The following is a 27,091-nucleotide window of genomic DNA, read 5'->3' on the forward strand; positions in this document are numbered from 1 at the left end:
AGGACCAAGTAATTATGTCATTCATAAGGCACATTCACACATTCAGTTCCTTCGGTGAGGGAGAGACGTGAGGGAGAGACAATTCATTGATGAGGTGACAATCAGCTTTTAAATCAGCATATTTTGCATGATGTTTTGCATATAATCACAAACAAGGTACTAGGGTAGTGAATTGATGTTAGCTTCAGCTGTGAGCTAGCCAGGAAAGTTAGCCTACGAAGCTGGAAGCCACCGGTATCTCCTTGAAATTGTACAGTGTTCTAGCCTGTAATGGACATTGTTTTTGCGAAACAGTAATGAACACTTTCAACATTTCTACATGCAGTGTTGCATTTAATACATGATTCAAGTGTGCTACGTTCTGTGCCACATGAGTGTGAGGCGCTAACATGATGCAGCCCCAGACTCCCAGTCTAGTGGTACCTCAGAACAGGCTAGATTGCGCTCGCGTTGTAAAAGGGACGACGGCTGCGCTGATGATACACAGTCTCGATCCTCTCAATCAGTACACGACGTGAGACACATTTGACAGAAGTACCCGGAAATTATTTGACAAAAATAACAAAAATTTGAGTACAAAACCATTGGGTTTATTTCCTGGTATTGAAAACGTAGGCTTACTGACGTTTCGGTGAACAGTGCAGAGTGGCGATCCGTCATTCAGGGGCAGCCCAACACTATCCTGGAGACGGCACTTGTTTTGCATGTCATTTTAGCATTCAATCATGTCACACATACAGTGGGGCTAAAAAGTATTTAGTCAGCCACCAATTGTGCAAGTTCTCCCACTTAAAAAGATGAGAGAGGCCTGTAATTTTCATCATAGGTACACTTCAACTATGACAGACAAAATGAGGGGAAAAAAATCCAGGAAAATCACATTTTTAATGAATTTATTTGCAAATTATCACCTACAAACAAGCATGATTTCTGGCTCTCACAGACCTGTAACTTCTTCTTTAAGAGGCTCCTCTGTCCTCCACTCGTTACCTGTATTAATGGCACCTGTTTGAACTTGTTATCAGTATAAAATACACTTGTCCACAACCTCAAACAGTCACACTCCAAACTCCACTATGGCCAAGACCAAAGAGCAGTCAAAGGACACCAGAAACAAAATTGTAGACCTGCACCAGGCTGGGAAGACTAGCCAGGGAAGGCATCAAATCAAATCCAATGTTATTGGTCCCATACAAATGGTTAGCAGATGCTTATGCTTCTAGATCCGACAGAACAGCCGTATCTAACAGGTAATATGTAACAATTCCACAACAAAACCTAATACACACAATCTAGTAAAGGAATGGGATGAGAATATATACGTATAAAATATATAGATGAGCAGTGACAAAGCGGCTAAGATGTAATAGATAGTAAAGAATAGATAGTGAAGGATACAGTATATACATATGAGATGAGTATTAAAGTGACTAGTGTTCCATTTATTAAAGTGGCCAATGATATCAAGTCTGTAGGTAGGCAGCCGCCTCTCTGTGCTAGTGGTGGCTGTTTAACAATCTGATGGCCTTGAGATAGAAGCTGTTTTCAATCTCTCTGTCCCAGCTTTGATCCACCTGTACTGACCTCACCTTCTGGGTGGAAGCGGGGTGAACAGGTAGTGGCGAGGGTGGTTATTGTCCTTTATGACCTTTTTTGCCTTCCTGTGACATCAGGTGTTGTAGGTGTCCTGGAGGGCAGGTAGCTTGCCCACAGTGATGCTTTGTGCAGACCGCACCACCCTCTGGAGAGCCCAGCGGTTGGCGGTGAAGTTGCCGTACAAGGCGGTGATACAGCCCGACTGGATGCTCTCAATTGTGCATCTGTAAAGGTTAGTGAGGGTTTTCGGTGACAAGCCACATTTTATTCAGCCTCCTTTCAGTCTGCAAACTTGATGATTGAGTCGGAGGCGTGAACGGCCACGCAGTCGTGGGTGAACAGGGAGTATAGGAGAGGGCTGAGAAAGCACCCTTGTGGGGCTCCAGTGTTGAGGACCAGCGGAGTGGAGATGTTGTTTCCTACCCTCACAACCTGGGGGCGGCCCGTCAGGAAGTCCAGGACCCAGTTGCACAGGGCGGGGTCGAGACCCAGGGTCTAAAGATTAATGATGAGTTTGGAGGATACTATGGTGTTGAATGCTGAGCTGCAGTCAATGAACAGCATTTTTACATAGGTATTCCTCTTGTCCAGATGGGATAAGGATGTGTGCAGTGTGATGGCGATTGCATCATCTATGGACCTATTGGGCGGTAAGCAAATTGGAGTGGGTCTAGGGTGTCAGGTAGGGTGGAGGTGATATGATCCTCTCAAAGCACTTCATGATGTCAGAATAGTCATTTAGTTCAGTTACCTTAGCTTTCTTGGGAACAGAAACAATGTTGGCCATCTTGAAGCATGTGGGGACAGCAGACTGGGATAGGGATTGATTGGATAGGTCTGTAAACACACCAGCCAGCTGGTCTGCGCATGCTCTGAGGCCGGCAGCCTTGCGAGGGTTAGCACGTTCAAGTATTGTACTCACGTCGGCCACGGAGAGTCCACAGTCTTTGGTAGCGGGCCATGTCGGTGGCACTGTATTGTCCTCAAAGCGGAAGCAAGATGTCGATGTCCCCGACAGGGCTGGTTTTCTTTTTGTAATCCGTGATTGTCTGTAGACCCTGCCACATACGTCTCGTGTTTGAGCCATTGAATTGCGACTCTACTTTGTCTCTATACTGACATTTTGCTTGTTTGATTGCCTTACAGAGGGAATAACTACACTGTTTGTATTCGGTCATGTTTCCAGTCGCCTTGTCATAATTAAATGCGGTGGTACGTGCTTTCAGTTCTGCGCGAATGCTGCCATCAATTCAGTTTCTGGTTAGGGAAGGTTTTAATAGCCACAGTGGGTACATCTCCTATACCTTATAAACATTATAAACTTGCTCACCGAGTCAGCGTATACGTCAATGTTATTGTCTGAGGCTACCCGGAACATATCCCAGTCCAGGTGGTCGAAGCAATCTCGAAGTGTGGAATCCGATTGTTTAGACCAGTGTTGGATAGACCTAAGCATGGGCGCTTCCGGTTTTAGTTTTTGCCTATATAGGTGGGGGGGCGACAAAATGGAGTCATGGTCAGATTTGCCAAAAGGAGGGGTTGGGAGGGCCTTGCATGCATCGCGAAAGTTAGAGTAGCAGTGGTCGAGTGTGTTACTCGCTCGTGTACTACAATTGATATGCTGATAGAATTTCGGTAGGCTTGTTCTCAGATAATTTTTGTTAAATCCCCAGCTAGAATAAATGCAGCGTCAGGATATATGGTTTCCAGTTTGCATAAAGTCGGGTGAAGTTCTTTGATGGCCGTCTTGGTATCCGCTTGCGGGGGGATATACACGGCTGTGACGATAACCGAGGAGAGTTCTCTTGGGAGATAATACGGTCAGCATTGGATTGTGAGGAATTCTAGGTCAGGTGAACAAAAGGACTTGAGTTATTGTATGTTGTTACAATTACACCATGATTCGTTAATCATGAAACATACACCCTTGCCCTTCTTACCAGAGAGATGTTTGTTCCTGTCGGCGCCATTCACTGAAAATCCCGTTGGCTGTATGGACTCTGACAGTATGTCCCCAGTTAGCTAGCTATGTCTCCATGAAACATAGTATGTTACAATCCTGGATAACTCTTCAGAAAGCAACTCTTGCCCTAATTTCGATGACTTTGTTAACTAAGGACTGGACATTAGTGAGTAATATACTCAGAAGCGGTGGGTGGTGTGCGCACATCCGAAGCCTCACTATAAGACTGCTCTGGCACCTTGTCCTCCAACGGATTGTTTTGGGTCAGCTGAAATCAGTTCAAATGCCCGGGGAGGTGCAGACAAAGGATCTGTTTTGGGAAAGTCGTATTCCTGGTCGTAGAGCTGGTTGTAGTATAGGTAATGTCAGAAATAATAAATATAAAAACAAAATACTGCACAGTTTCCTAAGGACTCAATCGGCGACCATCTTTCCCTTGTTGATCTTCTCTAGTTGTGTGCAATTGGCTGAGCATGATTGCCACATGCTCAAAGGTTCGGATGGGTGAGTGAATTCATTGGGACAGTACATGACTGCAACATGTACTGGTATGGTCTGGCAGCTTCAGCCCCCTTGAGTGCTGCCATAGAGATAAAGTACAATAGTAGTGCCCACCCAAGAAGGCTCAATGTCATTGGTCACGGATAAACTGGTGTCATATCTCTGGTAGCTGATTGAACTGATGGACTCAACTTCAAAGTTGTTTATCATCTTCTAGCTAGTTAGCTAGCTGAAAAGCCATAATGAATTATGTCAACTGTCTCCCAGCAAATTATTTCAGAACTTTGCGTTGTGAAGCAAACGTAGATTTAAAACATCCGCCACTGAGTATGAAAATAAGGCCTTAAAGAAATAAGAGATAAAACACAATTGGTTTGGATCGAAGCAGTGGCTAAAAGTGGTTTAATGTACCTAGACAACGGTGTGTCTTGTTAATGTTTGACGTTAGACTGTAATAACCCATAGAACTCTAACTATACAATGGTTGAAGCAAGGGAGTAGCTTTACAAACGTGACTACATTATTCTTAACCGCGGCATCTTGTCAACAGGCAGGCAAACACAACTGCACTGTTTGGGCTGCATTCCAATACTCAGACAACGATTGGCAATACTGCAGACCGATGCTGAAGGGGATTCTAAAGTCATATAAACTCCACTCTATAAAAGTGTGCTTGACTTGGTCTTCTGTGCAATTAGATCTAAAGACATGGGAAGTGGTCTATAAACTGATATTAACTCGAATGTTATAAGGTTTGTGCGTGTGGCTCAAATTCCTTTCTGGGATTTGGTTATTATGATGGTGCTTTCGATGTGTCGTTTGTAGTGTAGTAGTTTCAATGCATATACACCTTTTTTGATTTGAGTTTGCCCCACCAATATTTTCGTGTTAAAGTTGCCACTGGCACGCACACACACACACAAATGTGTGCATGCCTGTGTGTGTGTGTGCATTTGTCTTTGTAAATTATGTATCTATGTGTCACACGATGACAGATGACATAGAGCTGGCCCATCCACCCCCACCCAGGCCCATCTGTGCCGTCTTGATTTCCATGGTCAGGCTAGGAGAAACAGAGGCTTACGCAGAGTGACTGATTAAATCTGTCAAGTGCATTTTTGCCATCCATGCACACTGTCTGAGCAGAGCTCCTGTATACCCTCACAATCAGTATGATGGCAAAGTCACAGAGCATCTCCGTCATATCAGCACAATACTCCCCCCCCCCCACCACTACTTACTATATTCTCCTCACTAGGGTTTAACATTTTCCAGAGAATTGACCAATTTTCCTTCCCGAGAAAATTGCAATTACCAGGCTTCCCAGTATTCCCGTTCAAACTGAAATTTCCATTTAACTGTATATACATTGCATTCAGAAAATATTCAGACCCCTCATAAATTTTGTTACGTTACAGACTTATTCAAAAATTGATTCAATTGTTTTTTTCCTCATCAATCGACACATAATACCCTCATAATGACAAAGCAAAAACAGGTTTTTGGAAATATTTACAAATGTATTAAAAATAAATCTATTAAATTTACATAAGTATTCAGACACTTTACTCAGTATTTTGTTGAAGCACGTTTGGCAGCGATTACAGCCTTGTCTTCTTGGGTATGACGCTACAAGCTTGGCACACCTGTACTTAGGGAGTGTCTCCCATTCTTCTCTGCAGATCCTCTCAAGCTCTGTCAGGTTGGATGGGGAGCGTCGCTTCACATTTTCAGGTCTCTCCAGAGATATTCGATCATGCTTCATGTCCGGGCTCTGGCTGGGCCACTCAAGGACATTCAGAGACGTGTCCCGAAGCCACTCCTGCGATGTCTTGGCTGTGTGCTTAGGGTTATTATCCTGTTGGAAGGTGAACCTTCGCCCAGTCTGAGGTCTTGAGTGCTCTGGAGCAGGTTTTCATCAGAGGTAAGTCGCGCTGTTTATCTTTCCCTCGATCCTGTCTCCCAGTCCCTGCCACTGAAAAACATCCCCACATCATGATGCTGCCACCACCATGCTTCACTGTAGGTATAGTGCCAGGTTTCCTCTGGATGTGACACTTTGCATTTTGGCCAAAGAGTTCAATCTTGGTTTTATCAGACCAGATAATCTTGTTTCTCATGGTCTAAGAGTCCTTTAAGTGCCTTTTTCTGAAGAGTGTCTTCCATCTGACCACTCTACTATTATTTTCCATTATTACTTTTATTCAAGACAGAAAAACAATCATTTTCATAAAACTTGCTAGATCAATTTGAGTTCATTAAAAAGACACGGTCTCGCGTGATTTTACTAACATGAAAAAGGCAGCCAAACCCAGCCAAACAAATGTAGGATAACATTCTACATACAACATTTTTTTCTACTAATAAAAGCAGGTAGGATTGCCGGTAGCTCAAAAGCCAATTTTGATACTGTATTAACTGCATTTGAAGGTCCCGTTTTAGCATAACAAATATGTGAGCTTTTAATTAATGCCGACTTTGTGTAAGTAAATACGGTAGGCTACAACAAAGCACACACACATACACACACACACACACACACACACACACACACACACACACACACACGCACACACACCACACACACACACACACACACGCACACACACGCACACACACGCACACACACACACCCTGAGCGTTGATTATTGATCATGCAGATAGCAGAGCAGACAAGGCCGTATGAAGACAGATTTAGACGTATCCTTGAAAAATTCCATTTGACGTCACGCTGTTCAGAGAAATCATTTATTATAATTTACCAATTTCTCGTAATTATTTATCCAGGGAAAAGGGAGTGGGTTTGGCCGGTAAATGCCTATAAATCTCGGTAAGCCGGTTCCCGCCATTAAACCCTTCTCGTCACACTACCCACAACCACACACCCTCGTTACTACCCACCCACGCACCTTGACGCTTTCATAAAACTGAAGTCAGTTCAACGCCTAGTTTAGATTTACATTTGGTTGAGTTGTCAACTAACGTGAATTCAAAGTGAAATCCACAAAAAAAGTTGCCAAGTCATTGGATTTAGGGGAAAAATTGGGTGAAAAAAAGACCAAATGCCGTTACGTTGATGACGTTTTGAAAATCCAACCAGTTTTCTACGTTGATACAACATTGTTCATTCAACCAACGCGCTATAGAGGGTAGTGCGTACCGCCCAGTACATCACTGGGGCCGGACTCCGTGCCACCCAGGACCTCTATACCAGGCAGTGTGAGAGGAAGGCCCTGAAAATTGTCAAAGACTCCAGTCACCCAAGTCATTGACTGTTCTCTCTGCTACAGCACCAAGTCAGGAACCAAAAGGCACCCGAACAGCTTCTACCCCCAAGCTATAAGACTGCTGAACAGTTCATCAAAGACACCTGGACTATTTACATTGACCCTTTTATTATTTATTCATTTATCTTAATTGTTCTGCACTGACTCCCTTGCACCGGCTCTATGCACACTCACTAGACTCTACCCCCACACTCACACATACTACACTGACACTCCAACACACACTCACTAGACTCTGCCCCCACACTCACACATACTACACTGACACTCCAACACACACTCACTAGACTCTACCCCCACACTCACACATACTACACTGACACTCCAACACACACTCACTAGACTCTGCCCCCACACTCACACATACTACACTGACACTCCAACACACACTCACTAGACTCTACCCCCACACTCACACATACTACACTGACACTCCAACACACACTCACTAGACTCTGCCCCCACACTCACACATACTACACTGACACTCCAACACACACTCACACATAGACACACTTTACATACACTGCTGCTACTCTATTTATTATACACGACATGGCTAAAAGTATGTGGACATCCCTTCAAAGTAGTGGATTTGGCTATTTCAGCCACGCCCGTTGCTGACAGGTGTATACAATCGAACACACAGCCATGCAATCTCCATGGACAAACATTGGTAGTAGAATGGCCCGTACTGAAGTACTGAAGAGCTCAATGGCTTTCAACGTGGCCGAGCGCTGAAGCCCGTAGCGTGTAAAAAATGGTCTGTCCTTGGTTGCAACACTCAGTACTGAGTTCCAAACTGCCTTTGGAAGGAACATCAGCACAATAGCTGTTTGAAGTGGGGTAGGAATATTGGTCTGGGGGAGTTCTTCATGGACCGGGCTAGGCCCCTTAGTTCCAGTGAAGGGAAATATTAACGCTACAGCATACAATGGCATTTTAGACAATTCTGTGCTTCCAACTTGCAACAGTTTGGGGAAGGCCCTTTCCTGTTTCAGCATGACAATGCCCCTGTGCACAAAGCGAGGTCCATACATACATGGTTTGTCGTGATCAGTGTGGGAAAACTTGACTGGCCTGCACAGAGTCCTGACCTCAACCCCATCGAACACCTTTGAGATGAATTGGAACGCAGACTACAAGTCAGGCCTAATCGCCCAACATCAGTGCCCGACCTCACAAATGCTCTTGTGGCTGAAGGGAAGCAAGTCCCCACAGCAATGTAGTGGAAAGCATTCCCAGAAGAGTGGAGGCTGTTATAGCAGCAAAGGGGGGGGGGGACCAACTCAATATTAATGCCCATGATTTTGGAATGAGATGTTCGACGAGCAGGTGTTCACATTCGTTTGGTCATGTAGTGTATATCCTGATTGCCTAGTCACTTTTATCCATACCTACATGTACATACTGTATTACCTCAACTTCCTCATACCCCTGCACATTGACTCTGTACTAGTACTCCTTGTATACACTGATGGAAAAGTGCTAAATGGTCATACTTGAGTAAGAGTAAAGATATCTTATATGAAAATGACTCAAATAAAAGTGAGTCACCCAGTAAAACACTCGTAAAAAAAGGTTTTAAATACACTTAAGTATCAAAAGTAAATGTCATTTCGAAAAGTAAAAGTATGAATACTAATAATAATTGTATTTTTACAGATAGCCAGGGTCACACTCCAACACTCAGACATCATTTACAAACGAAACATTTGTGTTTAGTGAGTCCGCCATATCAGAGGCAGTAGAGATGACCAGAGATGTTCTCTTGATAAGTGTGTGAATTGGACCATCTTCCTGTCCTGCTAAGCATTCAAAATGTAACGAGTACTTTTGGGTGTCGGGGGAAATGTATGGAGTAAAAAAGTACAGTATTTTCTTTAGGAATGTAGCGAAGTAAAAGTAAAGTTGTCAAAAATAGTAAAGTAAAGTACAGATACCCCAATTTAAAGTATTTTTACTTAAGTACTTTACACCACTGCTTATATATAGCCTTGTTACTGTTTCTATTGTGTTACTATTTACTTTTTTCCCCCGCACATATTTGTCTTACTTTATAACTCTGTACTGTTGGGAATGGCCTCCTAAGAAAGTATTCCACTGTAAAGTCTACACCTGTTCTATTGTGTTACTATTTACTTTTATAACTCTGTACTGTTGGGAATGGCCTCCTAAGAAAGTATTCCACTGTAAAGTCTACACCTGTTCTATTGTGTTACTATTTACTTTTATAACTCTGTACTGTTGGGAATGGCCTCCTAAGAAAGTATTCCACTGTAAAGTCTACACCTGTTCTATTGTGTTACTATTTACTTTTATAACTCTGTACTGTTGGGAATGGCCTCCTAAGAAAGTATTCCACTGTAAAGTCTACACCTGTTCTATTGTGTTACTATTTACTTTTATAACTCTGTACTGTTGGGAATGGCCTCCTAAGAAAGTATTCCACTGTAAAGTCTACACCTGTTCTATTGTGTTACTATTTACTTTTATAACTCTGTACTGTTGGGAATGGCCTCCTAAGAAAGTATTCCACTGTAAAGTCTACACCTGTTCTATTGTGTTACTATTTACTTTTATAACTCTGTACTGTTGGGAATGGCCTCCTAAGAAAGTATTCCACTGTAAAGTCTACACCTGTTCTATTGTGTTACTATTTACTTTTATAACTCTGTACTGTTGGGAATGGCCTCCTAAGAAAGTATTCCACTGTAAAGTCTACACCTGTTCTATTGTGTTACTATTTACTTTTATAACTCTGTACTGTTGGGAATGGCCTCCTAAGAAAGTATTCCACTGTAAAGTCTACACCTGTTCTATTGTGTTACTATTTACTTTTATAACTCTGTACTGTTGGGAATGGCCTCCTAAGAAAGTATTCCACTGTAAAGTCTACACCTGTTCTATTCGGCGCACGTGAACAATACAATTTCATTCGATTTTTGTCCCCCGGTGGCTTGATATCTGTCCTACTTGTTGTCATGGAGCTTAGTTAGTTCTTACTCATCCATGTCTGTCTGGTGGAAAGAAAGGTTTAAGCCCTGCGACCATGACAAGAAATACCCAGCAAAAGTGATACGTGTATAAAACAAAACAGCCTAGAGGCATCCATCCGTTGACCCACTATAAGATGTACAGAGACGTGTAGAACTGGATCAAATCAACCTCGGTCCCTTCTTCTATTCCAACAGGCCCTTCTGTGAAAAATCCCTGGACCGGCTTTCACAGCGGCTGTGTTTGCTGCTACTCCCTCTCACTGATCAGAATGCGACGCGACCGTAACACTGTGTAGCTCTAGGCACTTCTCATTGTGCTTTGACGAATCCCCAACCAGCAGTCCCTGATCGACATCCTTATAATGCTGCCTCCTCGGCATACAGGCCTTGATTGACAGCCTGGTGGATGTTCAGAAACATCCACCAGGCCTGGTTCACAGGCCCAACTGAACGTCCAGCCGCTGCCTTGACACAGAGCGGAGGGAAGAGGAGATGCGATCAAAGAAGCCCGGGAAGAGAGAGGCAGACCCAGATCACTCTAACAGGAATCACTTCTGCCTGGCGTTTTATACCCACGACAGGCTACATGGGGAGCTCTGTTCCCTTTCATGCTCGCTGTTAAAAGGCTGTCAAACCACCGCCTCTTGTACAGCTAGCTGTGTGCCTTGCTGCTCAGATAACACACTTGTCGCAGACACACGCACACTTGCGAAACACACACACACACACACACAAACGTGCAGGAGAGTACCATCACCCATTTACACACACGCATATCTGAGCCTCTGCAACTAAGATATCCCTCTATCGCTCTCTCTCGTGCTCCTCTATTCCACAGGATGTTGGTTGCCGAGGCCCCCTTTCGTGTAACAGAATAATGCGTACAGAGTTCAGACCAGGGTTTAGTTCATTAGTGTACTGTATCATTCTGGAGTAGCTCCTGGCACTGCCGGGCCAGCTCGTTAAAACTCATGGCTAATACGGGAAGAGTGACTCATTGTGTTGCTTGACAACACAACTTAATATCTTACTTTGGACATGGCTGATTTAATGCCGAACGCTGACAGCAACATGAGAGAGTGAGAAGAAGAGGGAAGAGAGGAGCCAGACGGACGGACCACAACACAGTTGTTTCAGAGCATCCCACTGGGCACACACTGGTTGAATCAACATCGCAAATGCCACCTCATTTCAATGAAATGACATTAAACCAATGTGGAATGGACATTGAGTTGACATCGGAGCCCAGTGGGACGAGGCATTTAGACGGGACGCAATTTCACATGACTGTATATGAGAGAGCCTGAAGTGTTTTATGAGTTTGTTTCCATTCCCAGTAGTTTGGAACGAAGCATTTAGAGTCACTTTGCATTTGTTCATCAGTGGAATAAACATACTCTCGCCACTTTCATGGGAGTAAATAACTAGGAAGGAGGAAGTAGAAATTCTCCGGCATGAAAAGCAGCACCACACGTTATTCCATCATCTCACCCAAACTGCTCTCGCACGTCAATGAACATCTGGGTAGCCTGGCGCTAAAATACAAGCGGTTCTATTTTTTTCTGACGCTTGATGAGCTGCAAGTCCCGCTTCTCCCATCTCCTCATTGGTTTTTAGGAGCAAATACCCACGTGGGTGATTGAAAGATGACCTGAGGTCCACACTCCCAGTCCAGTTGGTGGTGGTAATGCACCTTAAAGTTGGTTGCCAACCGCCATATTAAGTCCACAGAAGAAGCCTGAAGGAGGAGAGATTACTAGAAACTAACTAGGTTTCCCCTTTCGATCTGTGGATTAAATGTGGGAGCAGAGAACACATGAGTTGGTGTGACTCAAAACGGGTCCAAATTCTACAAAGATACAAGAAAAAAAAGGACCTTGTACATTTCAGGTAAGATAACAACCCAATACTTATACCCCAGGACAAATTAGCCAGCGACAGCAAGCTAGCTAGCTAAATGCCCATGAGTGTTTCATGTACTGCATTTCGACCTGTCCCCAAATGAATACAGTTGGTTCAGAGATTGTTTCGATATTTCAACCGACGTGTCCTTTTCTGCAGGTGCATGGTAAGAGTTGAAGAAGATGAGGAAAAATAAGAAACCCTCACACTGCTCTTGATAGGATCACTGCTCTTTAATAAGCTTTACATATCGACCTCAAGGCCTTTGTCAGAGCTGATGAGCAGGTACATCTTATTAAAGAGCAGTGATTCTATCAAGAGCAGTGTGAGGGTTTCCTATTTTTTCCAACCTGCGTATCCTGATCGCGTCTGGTGGCGCACAGGGACACACACAAAACAGCATGTAAGGAGTCTGGTTCCACTTCACTCTATATACAGTTGAGGTCGGAAGTTTACATACACTTAAGTTGGAGTCATTAAAACTCGTTTTTCAACCACTCCACAAATTTCTTGTTAACAAACTACCGTTTTGGCAAGTCGGTTAAGGACATCTACTTCGTGCATGACACAAGTAATCTTTCCAACAATTGTTAACAGACAGATTATTTAACTTATAATTCACTCTATCACAATTCCAGTGGGTCATAAGTTTACATACACTAAGTTGACTGTGCCTTTACACAGCTTGGAAAAGTCCAGAAGATGATGTCATGGCTTTAGAAGCTTCTGATAGACTAATTGACATCATTTGAGTCAATTGGAGGTGTACCTGTGGATGTATTTCACAGCCTACCTTGAAACTCAGTGTCTCTTTGCTTGACATCACGGGAAAATCAAAAGAAATCAGCCAAGACCTCATAAAAAAAATAACATAATCTGACAGGCCGCTCAGCAAGGAAGAAGCCACTGCTGCAAAACCACCATAAAAAAGCCAGACTACGGTTTGTAACTGCACATGGGGACAAAGATCATACTTTTTGGAGAAATGTCCTCTGGTCTGATGAAACAAAAATAGAACTGTTTGGCCATAATGACCATCGTTATGTTTGGAGGAAAAAGGGGGTGGCTTGCAAGCCGAAGAACAACATCCCAACCGTGAAGCACGGGGGTGGCAGCATCATGTTGTGGAGGTGAATTGCTGCAGGAGGGACTGGTGCACTTCACAAAATAGATGGCATCACAAGGAAGGAGAATTATGTGGATATATTGAAGCAAACTCTCAAGACACCAGTTAAGTTAAAGCTTGGCCGCAAATGGGTCTTCCAAATGGACAATGACCCCAAGTATACTTCCAAAGTTTTGGCAAAATGGCTTAAGGACAATAAAGTCAAGGTATTGGAGTGGCCATCACAAAGCCCTGACCTCAATCCCATAGAACATTTGTGGGCAGAACTGAAAAAGTGTGTGCGGGCAAGGAGGCCTACAAACCTGACTCAGTTACACCAGCTCTGTCAGGAGGAATGGGACAAAATTCACCCAACTTATTGTGGGAAGCTTGTGGAAGGCTACCCGAAACGTTTGACTCAAGTTAAACAATTTAAAGGCAATGCTACCAAATACTAATTGAGTGTATGTAAACTTCTGACCCACTGGAAATGTGATGAAAGAAAAAAAAAGCTGAACTAGATCATTCTCTCTACTATTTTTACTAGGATTAAATGTCAGGAATTGTGAAAAACTGAGTTTAAATGTAGTTGGCTAAGGTGTATGTAAACTTCCGACTTCAACTGTATGAATCCCAAGTGGAGTTGATTCAGAATTGATTCAGCTAATGTCATAAATTTTCTGTTTAGCACAATAATTTATCATTCGGTGAAATTAAATAGATTAACTGTTTTCCATGTAGTTTTATGAGCCTTGTGTTCTTAAATGACCAGAAAATGACTCCCTTCCTCTGTTCTCTCCACCCTCTGTTCTCTCCTCCCTCTTTTCTCTCCTCCATCTTTTCTCTCCCTCCTCTGTTCTCTCCTCCCTCTGTTCTCTCCTCCCTCTGTTCTATCCTTCCTCTGTTCTCTCCTCCTTCTGTTCTCTCCTTCCTCTGTTCTCTCCTTCCTATGTTCTCTCCTTCCTCTGTTCTCTCCTTCCTCTGTTCTCACCTTCCTCTGTTCTCTCCTTCCTCTGTTCTCTCCTTCCTCTGTTCTATCCTTCCTCTCTTCTCACCTTCCTCTGTTCTCTCCTCCCTCTGTTCTCTCCTCCCTCTGTTCTCTCCTCCCTCTGTTTTCTCCTTCCTCTGTTCTCTCCTTCCTCTGTTCTCTCCTTCCTCTGTTCTCTCCTTCCTCTGTTCTCTCCTTCGCCTGTTCTCTCCTCCCTCTGTTCTCTCCTTCGCCTGTTCTCTCCTCCCTCTGTTCTATCCTTACTCTGTTCTCTCCTCCCTCTGTTCTCTCCTTCCTCTGTTCTCTCCTTCCTCTGTTCTCTCCTTCCTCTGTTCTCTCCTTCCTCTGTTCTCTCCTTCCTCTGTTCTATCCTTCCTCTGTTCTATCCTTCCTCTGTTCTCTCCTCCCTCTGTTCTATCCTTCCTCTGTTCTCTCCTCCTTCTGTTCTCTCCTTCCTCTGTTCTCTCCTTCCTATGTTCTCTCCTTCCTCTGTTCTCTCCTTCCTCTGTTCTCACCTTCCTCTGTTCTCTCCTTCCTCTGTTCTCTCCTTCCTCTGTTCTATCCTTCCTCTCTTCTCACCTTCCTCTGTTCTCTCCTCCCTCTGTTCTCTCCTCCCTCTGTTCTCTCCTCCCTCTGTTTTCTCCTTCCTCTGTTCTCTCCTTCCTCTGTTCTCTCCTTCCTCTGTTCTCTCCTTCCTCTGTTCTCTCCTTCGCCTGTTCTCTCCTCCCTCTGTTCTCTCCTTCGCCTGTTCTCTCCTCCCTCTGTTCTATCCTTACTCTGTTCTCTCCTCCCTCTGTTCTCTCCTTCCTCTGTTCTCTCCTTCCTCTGTTCTCTCCTTCCTCTGTTCTCTCCTTCCTCTGTTCTATCCTTCCTCTGTTCTATCCTTCCTCTGTTCTCTCCTCCCTCTGTTCTCTCCTCCCTCTGTTCTCTCCTCCCTCTGTTCTCTCCTTCCTCTGTTCTCTCCTTCCTCTGTTCTCTCCTTCTGTTCTCTCCTTCCTCTGTTCTCTCCTTCCTCTGTTCTCTCCTTTGCCTGTTCTCTCCTCCCTCTGTTCTCTCCTCCCTCTGTTCTCTCCTTCGCCTGTTCTCTCCTTCGCCTGTTCTCTCCTCCCTCTGTTCTCTCCTTCGCCTGTTCTCTCCTTCCTCTGTTCTCTCCTTCCTCTGTTCTCTCCTCCCTCTGTTCTCTCCTTCCTCTGTTCTCTCCTTCCTATGTTCTCTCCTTCCTATGTTCTCTCCTTCCTCTGTTCTATCCTTCCTCTGTTCTATCCTTCCTCTCTTCTCACCTTCCTCTGTTCTCTCCTTCTTCTGTTCTCTCCTCCCTCTGTTCTCTCCTCCCTCTGTTCTCTCCTCCCTCTGTTCTCTCCTCCCTCTGTTCTCTCCTTCGCCTGTTCTCTCCTTCGCCTGTTCTCTCCTTCCTCTGTTCTCTCCTTCCTCTGTTCTCTCCTTCCTCTGTTCTCTCCTTCGCCTGTTCTCTCCTCCCTCTGTTCTCTCCTCCCTCTGTTCTCTCCTCCCTCTGTACTCTCCTTCGCCTGTTCTCTCCTTCGCCTGTTCTCTCCTTCGCCTGTTCTCTCCTTCGCCTGTTCTCTCCTTCGCCTGTTCTCTCCTCCCTCTGTTCTATCCTCCCTCTGTTCTTTCCTTCCTCTGTTCTCTCCTTCCTCTGTTCTCTCCTTCCTCTCTTCTCTCCTTCCTCTCTTCTCTCCTTCCTCTCTTCTCTCCTTCCTCTCTTCTCTCCTTCCTCTCTTCTCTCCTTCCTCTCTTCTCACCTTCCTCTGTTCTCTCCTCCCTCTGTTCTCTCCTCCCTCTGTTCTCTCCTCCCTCTGTTCTCTCCTTCCCCTGTTCTCTCCTTCCTCTCTTCTCTCCTTCCTCTGTTCTCTCCTTCCTCTGTTCTCTCCTTCCTCTGTTCTCTCCTTCCTTCCTCTGTTCTCTCCTTCGCCTGTTCTCGCCTTCGCCTGTTCTCTCCTTCCTCTGTTCTCTCCTTCGCCTGTTCTCTCCTTCGCCTGTTCTCTCCTTCGCCTGTTCTCTCCTTCGCCTGTTCTCTCCTTCGCCTGTTCTCTCCTCCCTCTGTTCTCTCCTCCCTCTGTTCTCTCCTCCCTCTGTTCTCTCCTCCCTCTGTTCTCTCCTCCCTCTGTTCTCTCCTTCGCCTGTTCTCTCCTTCTTCTGTTCTCTCCTCCCTCTGTTCTCTCCACCTTCTGTTCTCTCCTCCCTCTGTTCTCTCCTTCGCCTGTTCTCTCCTTCGCCTGTTCTCTCCATCCTCTTTTCTCTCCATCCTCTGTTCTCTCCTTCTGTTCTCTCCATCCTCTGTTCTCTCCTTCGCCTGTTCTCCCCTTCGCCTGTTCTCTCCATCCTCTGTCCTCTCCTTCCCCTGTTCTCTCCATCCTCTGTTCTCTCCTTCTGTTCTCTCCATCTTTGTTCTCTCCATCCTCCATCTCTTTCTTACTCCATCTCGCACTTTCCCTCCATTTCTTTCCCTCTGCCTCGCTCTCTCTCCTCTCTCTCTCACCCTCCATCTCTCTCTGCCTTGTTGCTCATTTTTAAATCTATGAATTTCTGAACATCATTTCGCTGGTTTTTCCTGAGCCTCGGGTGGACATTCTCATTCCATCCCTTCTCTTTTTTCACCTCGTTTGCTCTGCTCCCTCCTGAGTGAGCAGTGGAGATGGGATGTGAGGTGACAGTGTGGTCCAGGAGGTTAGGCCAACAGGGGGATGGGAACGAAGGGCACGATGGGCACACAGGCATGGGGAGGGGAGAGGCGTGGGCACTGCACTACACTGAGCTCACAGGGCACCCCTGCCAAAACGGGCCGGAAGGTCAGTGCCAGTCCAATTTCATTCCCACGCACGGCATGACTACGGGGCACGTTGTGATACATTACCTTTCCCCTTTAAGGGTCCGTGCTACAGAATTAGCCATGCTGCCTGTCCCTTTAAGAGGCTGTGCTGTGATGCTCGGGGTTACTGTGCCTTCTCCTGTAAGACACTGTGTTGTTAAAATCTATCCTCAACTGTCCATTCAAGAGGCTTGGCTGGTGAAAACAGCAGCACTTTTGCCTTGAGGGCACCTTTGAGGGCACCTTTGAGGGCAGCACAGACAGAAGGAGAGAGGAGTAGTCTACAGCCTTCCTCCACCACAACGCCCTGCACTCTCTCTCTATCTCCCTCTCCATCTATCTCCCTCTCTCCCTCTCCCTCTCTCTCTCTCTCTCTCTCCTTCTACCTCTCCCTCTCTCTCCCTCCCTCTCCCTCTCCCTCTCCCTCTCTCTCATACACTCTCTCTCAATTCAATTCAATTTCAGTTCAATTTAAGGACTTTATTGGCATGGGAAACATATGTTAACATTGCCAAGGCAAGTGAAGCAGATAATAAACAAAAGTGAAATAAACAATCAAAATGAACAGTAAACATTACACTCACAGACGTTCCAAAAGAATAAAGACATCTCTCTCTCTCTCTCTCTCGTTCTCTCATCCCCCCTCAGAGCAGTATGGCTCTGTGGCTCCACTCTTCCTGTAGGTTTTAGAGCTCCTCTGTCTGTGTGTGTGTGTGTGTGTGTGTGTGTGTTTACCCTCAATGTGTGAACATGCAGCGTGCAAATGTGAACTCTAACCTCTAATTCCCTTCAGAGGACATTTGCCGACAACATTACAGAAAACGCACCAACAAAGCTCTAATATAATGAATACAAAACTCTGATCATCAAACGCAGATCTGGTTAGGTATAATGGCGCTTTCACAGTGTCCTGCACATGTGAATGCGCAGGCGATTTGAGCCAAACAAGCAATGAACTGCTTTGTTAGACAGCCTAATAAAGCAGAATCTCTTTCGTTTTTTTACAAATCACATTTTTCGGGATTAGTTCAAACAGTGAATCTATCATGCTCCGTAACATGGTAGGCTTCTTGAAATATCCAATCTGATTTGGAATATTTTCTCTCTGCTCTCTCTTGGAGGGTGGGGGGGTGGGGTGGGGGGGGGTTTGAGACTCGGCACCGGGTGCATGAAACAAACCAGTCAGAGGGCATGTGATGGAAATAATTGTCTCCCCTCAACGGTCACCTCTAAAACACTCCCCCCTCCTCCTCTCTGGATCTTTCCCTTCAGTCACTAGAATAGCACAACTATCTTCAAGGGCATTTCGTTCCCTTCGTAAACACTCAAACCCTTTAAGAAGATATGAAACTAACCCCTCCAGCATGTTCCTATATGGAAATAACTATTCCCCCCCCTCCCGGAATGTCTCCTCTCTGTCAGGTGCGGCAGGAGCATCATCTTACCTCCAGGGCTCTCCTCTTGCTAGTGAGCAGCTTGGCGATGTCTCGTGCCACCCTCTCCACCAGGTCCTTGGGATTGTTCCTCTTGATGTCAAACTGGCTCTTCTTCTCATTGTAAATCTACAAAAGGGAACACAGGAGTCAAAGGTCAGTTCAAAATGGCTGTCAGTTGATGAGCTGGGTCATAGTAGCCCATGTTCATTTTGAACGTGACACGAAAACACTGGCCATTGCTATGCTGTCCATTTTCAGCATAGTACATACTTGGTAGGTCATTTACTGTAGCTAATAGGACAGAACTGTCCTTTATCGAACAGTGTAACCAAACCAACTGAGGTTTGTGGGGTAATATCAAGCCAGCCACTAACTACAAACACAAGCTAAATATCCACAATCCATTAGTGGAAAGGGATGACAAATACAATAGGGAGAGACAAAGACGGAGGCTTGTGACCAGGGTACAGACAGCCAACCAGAAGCCAGAATCATGACAGATGTTTGGCCACACAGAGAGGCTGTGTACAACCTCATGGGCTCTGGCCAAAAGCAGTGCTACCCTATAGGCTATGGGGATGTAGGATTCCAAAAAAATGCACTTGGGAAGATTATCCTCCTCTCCCAGAATCTTCTGTTTCACCTGACTCAGCCGTCCTCAGCAGCAGTCCTGGGTCGAGGCTCTGGCAGACAGACAGACAAACAGGCTCTGTGGTCCACAGCAGGCCACATCCCTTGGGTTTAACCCTGACCGTGATTGCCCTATAAGACACTGCACTGTTCGTCAACAAGGCACCCACTCACACCGCAAAACCACCCTCACTATGCGTTGGCGGGTTTGCAGTAGGGACTATTTTGTGAACACGTTTCATGTACCTGTTATGTGATTAGGCTGTGACTAGGCTGTGTACAGCACATGTGTGTGTATTATGGAGCAGCCCCCTTGCCTCCTTCAAGGCAATGTGTGGGAATGTGCTTTACATACACTCTCTTGATTGGTGCATTAATCAAAGTGAAACACAAGCACATAAGTCTGATTTACTTCCTCTGTTACTTCCTGAAAAGGGGTGGACGGGGTAATATAGATCTATCGCTGACATGAGCTATTTTTCCGGTGAGATTTACGTGTTTGGCGTGCAGTGATTAGAAGAGGAAAATGCCAGCCTCCATCACCCATGATCTATCTTTGTCAGGCTAAAAGGTGGGTGGGCAGAGAGCCAGCCAGTAGCAGTCTCCTCTCCCTCCCCTGGCCCTCATGGAGATGAGCCAAGAACAGGCACCGACCATGCCAACTAAACACTTTAGCTAGATTACCTATAGTGGTCTTGTGTCTGTCCCCTGATAGATTACTGTTAGGTTACAAAGGCAGCCATTTTATGGTCAAGGAGATTTTGTATTGAACCTGGATTTAACCAGAAAGTCCCATTGAGGTCAGAATAGCTCTTTCCCAAGGAAGATCTGAACATACTGCTCATTCAAGGGTTTTTCTTTATTTGTACTATTTTCTACATTGTAGAGTAATAGTGAAGACATCGAAACTAGGAAATAACACATATGGAATCATGTAGTAACCAAAGAAGTTTGAAACAAATCTAAATATATTTTATACTTGAGATTCTTCAAAGTAGCCACCCTTTGCATTGATGACAGCTTTGCACACTATTGGCATTCTCTCAACCAGATTCATGAGGTAGTCACCTGGAATGCATTTCAATTAACAGGTGTGCCTTGTTAAAAGTTAATTTATGGAATGTCCTTACTTTCCTTATTAATGTGTTGGAGCCAATCAGTTGTGTTGTAGGGGTGGTATACAGACGACAGTCCATATCCATAAGTCCATATTGTGGCAAGAACAGCTCAAATAAGCAAAGAGAAATGACAGTCCAGCATTACTTTAAGACATGAAGGTCAGTTAATACGGAAAATGTAAAGAACTTTGAAAGTTTCTTAAAGTACAATCGCAAAAACCATCATGCCTATGATGAACCTGGCTCTCATGAGGATCGCAACAGGAAAGGAAGAATCAGAGTTACCTCTGCTGCAGATAAGTTCATTAGAGTTACCAGCACCTCAGATTCCAGCCCAAATAAATGCTTCACAGAGTTCAAGTAACAGACACATCTCAACATCAATTGTTCAGAGGAGACTGCGTGAATCAGGCATTCATTTAAAAAATATATATATTTCACCTTTATTTAAACAGGTAGGCTAGTTGAGAACAAGTTCTCATTTGCAACTGTGACCTGGCCAAGATAAAGCATAGCAGTGTGACACAGACAACAACACAGAGTTACACATGGAATAAACAAAACATACAGTCAATAATACAGTAGATCAAAAGAAAACAAAAAGTCTGTATACAGTGAGTGCAAATGAGGTAAGTTAAGTTAAGGAAATAAATAGGCCATGGTGGCGAAGTAATTACAATATAGCAATTAAACACTGGAATGGTAGATCGGCAGAAGACGAATGTGCAGGTAGAGATACTGGGGTGCAAAGGAGCAAAATAAATAAATACCAGTATGGGGATGAGGTAGGTAGATAGGTGGGCTGTTTACAGATGGGCTATGTACAGGTACAGTGATCTGTAAGCTGCTCTGAAAGCTGGTGCTTAAAGCTAGTGAGGGAGATGTGAGTCTCCAGCTTCAGAGATTTTTGCAATTCGTTCCAGTCATGGGCAGCAGAGAACTGGAAGGAAAGACGACCAAAGGAGGAATTGGCTTTGGGGGTGACCAGTGAGATATGCCTGCTGGAGCGCGTGATACGAGTGGATGCTGCTATGTTGACCAGTGAGCTGAGATAAAGCAGGGCTTTACCTAGCAGAGACTTGTAGATAACCTGTAACCAGTGGGTTTGGCGACGAGTATGAAGCGAGGGCCATCCAACGAGAGCGTACAGGTCGCAATGGTGGGTAGTGTATGGGGCTTTGGTGACAAAACGGATGGCACTGTGATAGACTGCATCTAGTTTGTTGAGTAGAGTGTTGGGGGCTATTTTATAGATGACATCACCGAAGTCGAGGATCGGTAGGATGGTCGGTTTTACGAGGGTGTGTTTGGCGCATGAGTGAAGGATGCTTTGTTGCGATATAGGAAGCCGATTCTAGATTTAATTTTGGATTGGAGATGCTTAATGTGAGTCTGGAAGGAGAGTTTACAGTCTAACCAGACACCCAGGTATTTGTAGTTGTCCACGTATTCTAAGTCAGAGCCGTCCAGAGTAGTGATGCTGGACGGGCGAGCAGGTGCGGGCAGTGATCGATTGAATAGCATGCATTTAGTTTTCCTTGCGTTTAAGAGCAGTTGGGAGGCCACGGAAGGAGAGTTGTATGGCATTGAAGCTTGTCTGGAGGTTAGTTAACACAGTGTTCAAGGAGGAGTCAGAAGTATACAGAATGGTGTCGTCTGCGTAGAGGTGGATCAGAGAATCACCAGCAGCAAGAGCGACATCATTGATGTATACAGAAAAGAGGGTCGGCCCGAGAATTGAATCCCGGACAACAGGCACTCCGATTTGATGCACTGAACTATATCAGAGAACCAGGCGAGGCAATCATTTAAGAAACCAAGGCTGTCGAGTCTGCCAATAAGAATGTTGTGATTGACAGAGTCGAAAGCCTTGACCAGGTCGATGAATACGGCTGCACAGTAATGTCTCTAATCGATGGCGGTTATGATGTCATTTAGAACCTTGAGCGTGGCTGAGGTGCACCCATGACCAGCTCTGAAACCAGATTGCATAGCGGAGAAGGTATGGTGGGATTCGAAATGGTCAGTAATCTGTTTGTTAACTTGGCTTTCGAAGACCTTAGGATAGATATAGGTCTGTAGCAGTTTGGATCTAGAGTGTCACCCCCTTTGAAGAGGGGGATGACCACGGCAGCTTTCCAATCTTTGGGAATCTCAGACGATACGAAAGAGAGGTTGAACAGGCTAGTTTTAGAAAGAGAGGGTCCAGATTGTCTAGCCCGGCTGATTTGTAGGGGTCCGGATTTTGCAGCTCTTTCAGAACATCAGCTATCTGGATTTGGGTAAAGGAGAAATGGTGGGGGCTTTGGCAGGTTTTCATGGTCAAATTGCTGCAAAGAAACCACCACTAAAGGACACCAATAAGAAGACGAGACTTGATTGGGCCAAGAAACATGAGCAATGGACATTAGACAGGTGGAAATCTGTCCTTTGGTCTGATGAGTCCAAATTTGAGATTTTTGGTTCCAACCGCCGTGTCTTTGTGAGATGCAGAGTAGGTGAACGGATGATCTCTGCATTTGTGGTTCCCATCGTGAAGCATGGAGGAAGAGGTGTGATGGTGTGGGGGTGCTTTGCTGGTGACACTGTCTGTGATGTATTTAGAATTCAAGGCACACTTAACCAGCATGGCTACCACAGGAATCTGCAGCGATACGCCATCCTATCTGGTTTGCGATTAGTGGGACTATCATTTGTTTTTTATAAGGACAATGAACCAACATACCTCCAGGCTGTGTAAGGGCTATTTGACCAAGAAGGAGAGGGATGGAGTGTTGCATCAGATGACCTGGCCTCCACAAATCACCCGATCTCAACCCAATTGAGATGGTTTGGGATGAGTTGAAGGACAGCAGAGTGAAGGAAAAGCTGCCAACAAGTGCTCAGCATATGTGGGAACTCCTTCAAGACTGTTGGAAAAGCATTCCTCATTAAGCTGGTTGACAGAATGCCGAAAGTGTGCAAAACTGTCGTCAAGGCAACGGGTGGCTACTTTGAAGAATATATCAAATAAAATCTGCAATATATTTTGATTTGTTTAACACTTTTTTTGTTACTACATGATTCCATAGGTGTTATTTGATAGTGTTGATGTCTTCACTATTATTCTACAATGTAGAACATAGTAAAAAATAACCTTTGAATAAGTAGGTGTCTGAACTTTTGACTGGTACTTCAAATACAGACACAGGTTTTCTCTCCTTGAAGTTTTAAAACAGACGGATGTTTCTATTCCCCAGTTTTTTCTGTTCCCGTGCTTCAAATACCCACCCAGGAGAAGTCATTAGCCTGCACTGTGTAACTCACCAATGCACTGACACACACATACACACGCACGCACGCTCGCACACACGCATAAACCCCACAAGTAATTAGCCCCAGTGCAAGATGAGGCAACCCTCACAGCTACAGACCAATAATCAGGTGAGCACGTGTGTTCGCGTGCGCGCACAGACACGCCATTTGAGAGGAGGGCTTTTCTCAAGGTGGTAGAAGCCATTAGCGGAATCTTATTAAAGCATAAAGCAAGAGCGAAGTTTGCTCTGCTCCATTGACAGACTGCAAACCCCTGGCTCTTTTTAAGTGATGCATTTTCCAAGTCGATTTTAAAAACCATGTCAAATTTGTTTTTAAATCAATATGCATTCCCTTAATGTGCGGCGGTGCTCTGTGGGCCTGCTCTTCCTCACTGAGATTCATGGGAATCGTACAGCCGCTATTACAGACACAGTCTTAACACTCAGATAGTTTGGAGACGTGCTTCAGAACATTAACAAACAAAAAAGTGAATAAGGTCAACCTGCATCAATATCCTTCCAGCTTTTGTATTTTATTCTCTTCTTTTTCATGAGATATATTCATTATAACTGCACTCTTAGAAGAAAACAGATTGTGCTATCTAGAACCTAAAAGTGTTTGGTTTTCGCCAGACATAATGGGACCCATCTGTCACGCCCTGATCTGTTTCACCTGTCTTTGTGCTGGTGTCCAACTCCCTCCAGGTGTTACCCATCTTCCCCATTATCTCCTGTGTACTTATACCTGTGTTCTCTGTTTGTCTGTTGCCAGTTTGTCTTGTTTGTTCGAGTCAACCAGCGTTTAGTGGCTCAGCGCCTGCTTTTTATTTTGTCTTCTTTTTTTTATTTTCTTACCCTCCCGGTTTTTGATCTTTGCCTGTCCCGAACCCGAGCCTGCCGACCTGTACCTCTGCCCCCCTCTGGGTTACCGATCCCCGCCTGACCCGACCCTGAGCTCTGGCTGCCGTCTGGTACCGTTACCCGACCTCTGGTTTTCTGACCCCTGCCTCGACCTGTCTGTTGCCTGCCCCTGTTAGAAGATGAAACTACTGTTCATTCAACGTGGTCTGCATCTGGGTCTTCGTTCATACCTGATACCATCTTGCCCACAAAGTGGACTCAAGTTTTCCCACAAAGCACCTGGAAGCACCTGGACAATCATCAAGACTTTTGAAAGAATGGACAGATGAGTCAAAATGATCACTTTTTTTGGACAACATGGGTCCCATTATGCCTGGCGAAAACCAAACACTGCATTCCACAGTAAGAACCAACGGTCAAGCAGGGTGGTGGTATTGGGGATGCTTTTCTGCCTAAGGACCTGGACAACTTAATAGAAGGAAGCATGATTCTGCGCTGTATCAGAGAATTCTATAGGAGAACGTCAGGCCATCCGTCTGTGAGCTGAAGCTGAAGTGCAGCTGGGTCATGCAGCAAGACAGTGATCCAAAACACACAATCAAGTCTACATGAAAACGTCTAAAAAGGCAACACATATGACATTTTGTATTGAGAGAATTGAGATGTTGTGACAGGACTTGAAAAGAGCCGTTCAAGCTTGACAGCCCACAAATATTCCTGAGTTAAAGCGTGGACGAGTGGGCCAAAATCCCTCCACAGCAATGTGAGAGACTGATCAACAACTACAGGAAGTTTGAGTCATTGCAGCTGAGCGTGACACAACCAGTTGTTGAGTGTAAGTTGGGCAATTACTTTTTCACACAGGGGCATTGGGTGTTGCATAACTTTGTTTATGAAATAAATGAAATAAGTATGTAATTGTTGTGTAATTTGTTCACTCAGGTTCCCTTTATCTAATATTAGGATTTGGTTGAAGATCTGATAACATTCAGTATCAAAAATATGCAAAAGTAGAGACAATTAGAAAGAGTGCAAACACGTTTTCACAGCACTAGAGAAACATTTCTACACACGGTTCTACATGGAACCTGAAAGGATTCTATTTGGAACCAAAAAGTCCTTAGACTGCAGCTAGCACCCTCTTCTGGAAGCCACATAAACACAGCATATTGCACCATGTCGGATGTCTCACTAGACTACTATATCTCTAGCTGAATCGATGGGCACAAGCCTGTCTGTTTGTGTGCTTGTAGTGTGCTCCCACTGCAACGCCGCGATAACAGCTCCATGGAAACAAACAACGTAGGATTGTGTTGTATTGTGCTCACAGCTCTGACAGATGCTAGCACCATAGAGAGCTAGATCCAGGTACTGTATCTCTAGAGAGAGAGAGAGAGAGAGAGAGAGAGAGACAAATTGCACCCTATTCCCTATGTATACAATGTAGTGCACCCTAAGGGCCCTGATCAAAAGTAGTGCACTACATAGGGAATCGGCTGCCAATTTTAGGAAACACCAATGGTCATTACAGCCTCCACTAGTGGGATAGGAGGCTTTTACAAAAATGTGATGGGTATTGTGTTGTCAACCATTCAGAGTTCTAAACCAGTGGCTGCTGGGAACGTTCATTATAGGTAACAGGACGTAGGTGATTGACATCTCGTGGTAATACTCTGGGCACGACCGGCTTAAATCGTCGGCAACTAGGAGTCTGAGATGATTGACCACCACTGAAGACCTTTGAGAACAAAAGCCTCAGTGAGATGATGTCTGAGAGCTTTTTAGAGGTTGACTTCAGCTAGGAAGAAAGACCCACACAACCAGCCTGACTATGACTAGAAAGCTGACGTTGGTTGGATTATACAGTATTTGGAGGGAAATATATTTGGACAGAGGAAACGCCAGGCTACAGTTGAGTAAAAATATGACATTTTCAGTTAAGCTAGATATTTGCATTACAGCCCCCTGTGCAGTTTTCATCTGAAATCATACTGACACTCTCAGCAGCATTCATTACTTTCGATGTAGCCAACCCTAGACGTGACTGGTGATTTATTTTGCGATTTATTCAGAAGAGGAAAATTGAATACTGTTGAAATAGGATGTGCGTCCTAGCAGTGGCAGAAACTCAAATCGTGACATGTGTGAATTGGACTGACTTCACGGGAAAAAAAGACACGGGTATCAGCGATGTGACTGAGTCACGCCTACGATGCCCAGACAGTTTCCTGGGTACGACTGTCATTCACACAGCAGAGGAGGAAACTGGCAGTTGTGGTTGGCTCTGCAGTGTGGATAGGGCCAATGGAGCCGGCTGCTCACAACACTAACATAGGATCCGAGAGAGCGGGCATGCCAATCCATGCCAATATGCTCTCCCTGGCAGTCATGAGAGTGACACACACACACACACACACACACACACACACATAGACATGTGTGGTGCACTCACACACTGATCATTAGCTATGATAACTAGTTCCTGTGTGCCAAGCTCAGAGTGTGTGAGTGTAAACACACAGATGGGGAAAGAGTGCAGTGGCGGCATTCCAGAGAATCTGTTAAAACATCCTTATGCAATC

General features: G+C 44.8%; 1 protein-coding gene across 6 annotated transcripts in view; it reads right to left on the reverse strand.

The window, feature by feature from the left end:
• The window catches only part of LOC110527806 (voltage-dependent calcium channel subunit alpha-2/delta-2), a 325,465-nt gene that overhangs the window by 250,135 nt on the left and 48,239 nt on the right, over window positions 1-27,091 (reverse strand). For all 6 annotated transcript variants that reach the window (XR_016497237.1, XR_016497236.1, XM_036983281.2 and 3 more), the window contains exon 3: window positions 18,614-18,730. Coding sequence is in view for 4 of the 6 variants with exons in the window: in XM_036983281.2 (XP_036839176.1) it covers window positions 18,614-18,730 (117 nt within the window). In the remaining 2 variants the exon portion in view is untranslated. The remainder of the gene's footprint in view (window positions 1-18,613; window positions 18,731-27,091) is intronic.

This window comes from Oncorhynchus mykiss, chromosome 7, assembly GCF_057628025.1.
Source record: "Oncorhynchus mykiss isolate SJ-2025 chromosome 7, ASM5762802v1, whole genome shotgun sequence".
NCBI lineage: Eukaryota > Metazoa > Chordata > Actinopteri > Salmoniformes > Salmonidae > Oncorhynchus > Oncorhynchus mykiss.